Here is a 2,130-nt window from a genome sequence, read left to right as displayed (position 1 = left end):
TGGTGGCTCTGAGTGACATCCTGGCAGCAGCAAGTGAGGGCAGCAAGTGGGCTCAGCTTCCAGTGTGGGCCCCCCAGCCCCTCCTCCCTAGCTGGGAACCTCCAACGCGTCCTGTGCAGAGGCCCAGGCTCCCCCTCCACCCCACCCTTCACCCCACCCTCCACCCTGTGAACCTGTCGCAGGTCCCCTGAGTAAAATCCAGACACTGTTTGACAAGTTTTATTTGCAAATTTGAGGACACAATAGCAATGCCAGGGTGGAGACCTATATTCTGTCCAGTTCCTGGGGCATGAGTTGGGCTGCTGAGCCCCCAGCCATCGGGGTCCCAGGACCCCTGCAGCCCACAGGCTGCCGTGAACGACACCCTCCCACACATCCTGTGCAGCTCTCACCTCCCCCCACCCCATTTCCTGTGCCTGTGGTGGGGGTGGGTTCTAAAGAAACCCGGGAAATGAGGGGAAGAGAGAAGTTGGGGGGCCTCCAGAAACAGGTGTGGCGGTATGAAGGGGACCACTGCCTTTGCTGCCCCTCCCCCTTCCTCAGGAAACTGGCACCTGCCTGTCCCCCTGACATGTTGCCTGTGTGGTTCCCCATGTGTGGGGGCCGGCTGACAGGTAAGTGTTACTCCCAACACAGGGTGGACAGAGGGAAGAGGCAGCAGCCCCCGTGATGGGCAGGCGGCGCCACGGGCTGTCACCTCAGCTGGCTGCAGGCTGGCTGTTGGCGTAGGCTTCATCGGGGAACGAAGCCCTGGCCCTGCGGGTCTGTGCACACACCGAGGCATAGAGCTCCAGCTCAGGGTCCGGAGGCTTTGGCTCCGAGTCCAGCACCACCTCCGAGTACTTGATGGGGGTCCCAGGGCTGGGGGTCCGGCCATGTGGAGGCCGCAGCTGCAGGCTACTATAGCAGGTGGGCTCATCTGCAGCCTGAAAGGGCAAGACTCAGCAGGTTCACTGGACCCCCCCCCAGTAAAGCACCCCCAACATTTCCTTTCCCCTCCCTCTTCCCTCTGGCCACAACTGACTCACCCTAGTAGGCCCTCCAGTGGGTGGATCCTGCTGTTCTGGCCTTGATTCTTGAGACAGCCGTCCTGGTGCAGGAAAACAGAATCAGGTCTGCTTGTCCCACCCCCACCTGTGGGAACCCCCCCACACCTCCCTGTGCCAGCAACCTCCCTACCTGTCTGTAGGTAGTGCAGGTTCCCATACAAGGGAACCTCCTCCACCGACGCTCCTGAGCTGCAATATAAGAGTTCAGGGCCTAAGTGGGGGACTAATAGGCGAGCGAAAACTCTTGGTCAGCCCATCCCTGCTGCCCCCACTCACACTGCCTGCCCCTGACGCCTGCTGTTGATCCTGCCACTGGTCCAGTGGAACAAGAGTGTAGCCAGTGAGATAAGAAACAGCAGCAGGGCAACCCCGAAGAGGGCCCAGAGGCCCCAGGCCTGGCATAAGGAGGGGATTCCTGCAAATGAGAGAAGATAGGGATGTGACTGCCCTGCCTGAGGACCAGGGCCCAGCTGGTGGGCTGCGGGCCCCACATGACCACTCCCCCAGGGCCCCCGCCCCGCCCAGCTTACCCAGCGCTAGCAGATCTGTGCAGTTGTAATCTCCTTTGTTCATGACTGCTGCTGTGGGCAACCAGACCGCAAGCACACTGCCCTGTGCCTCTGAAGGTCAGCCTGCCTCATGGCCAGACAGCTACCACCAGCCCCCTTCCTCCCACCCCTCCCTGCACCTGACCTCCACAGCTCAGCATCCCCAACACTGGCGGTAACAAAGTCACTCGTTTCCGGGCAGGAAAGGGGAGGGGAAGAGAAGGATGAGCAAAAGACCCAAGACTCCGCCCTGTGTCTGCACCTGCATGGCTCCAGCATCCTGCCCCCCTGGCCCTAAGAGAAGAGATGTAAGCCTGGGCATGGCCCCAGTGTGCATCTGGGCATGCTGTGCACTGCACTGGCACCAGCAACTGAGAAGGCCCAGCCCCAATGCATGTACTCCAAGGTCGTACCACAAGTACTGATTTTCCACGTGGCCAGGGTTTGAGTGTGACCATCTGGTTGTCCCCAAGAAACCTCACCTGGGGTGACCTCAGCCTTGACTCTTGGGTACTCTGCTAGAGCAGGGTAAG

General features: G+C 60.7%; 1 protein-coding gene across 1 annotated transcript; it reads right to left on the bottom strand.

The window, feature by feature from the left end:
- Positions 1–205: 205 nt before the first annotated feature.
- Positions 206–1,742, bottom strand: SIT1 (signaling threshold regulating transmembrane adaptor 1). Its single transcript, XM_040963301.1, has 5 exons — positions 1,580–1,742; positions 1,326–1,464; positions 1,180–1,238; positions 1,029–1,090; positions 206–926 (listed from the first exon to the last, which is right to left on the bottom strand). Exons 1-5 carry the CDS (start codon positions 1,620–1,622, stop codon positions 699–701), a joined length of 531 nt encoding a protein of 176 aa, XP_040819235.1. The 5' UTR covers positions 1,623–1,742; the 3' UTR covers positions 206–698.
- Between the last annotated feature and the right edge of the window lie 388 nt (positions 1,743–2,130).

Source organism: Ochotona curzoniae, unplaced genomic scaffold, assembly GCF_017591425.1.
Source record: "Ochotona curzoniae isolate NIBS_2020 unplaced genomic scaffold, NIBS_Ocur_1.0 scaffold_3208, whole genome shotgun sequence".
Taxonomy (NCBI): domain Eukaryota; kingdom Metazoa; phylum Chordata; class Mammalia; order Lagomorpha; family Ochotonidae; genus Ochotona; species Ochotona curzoniae.
This window is presented reverse-complemented; position numbering and strand designations above follow the sequence as displayed.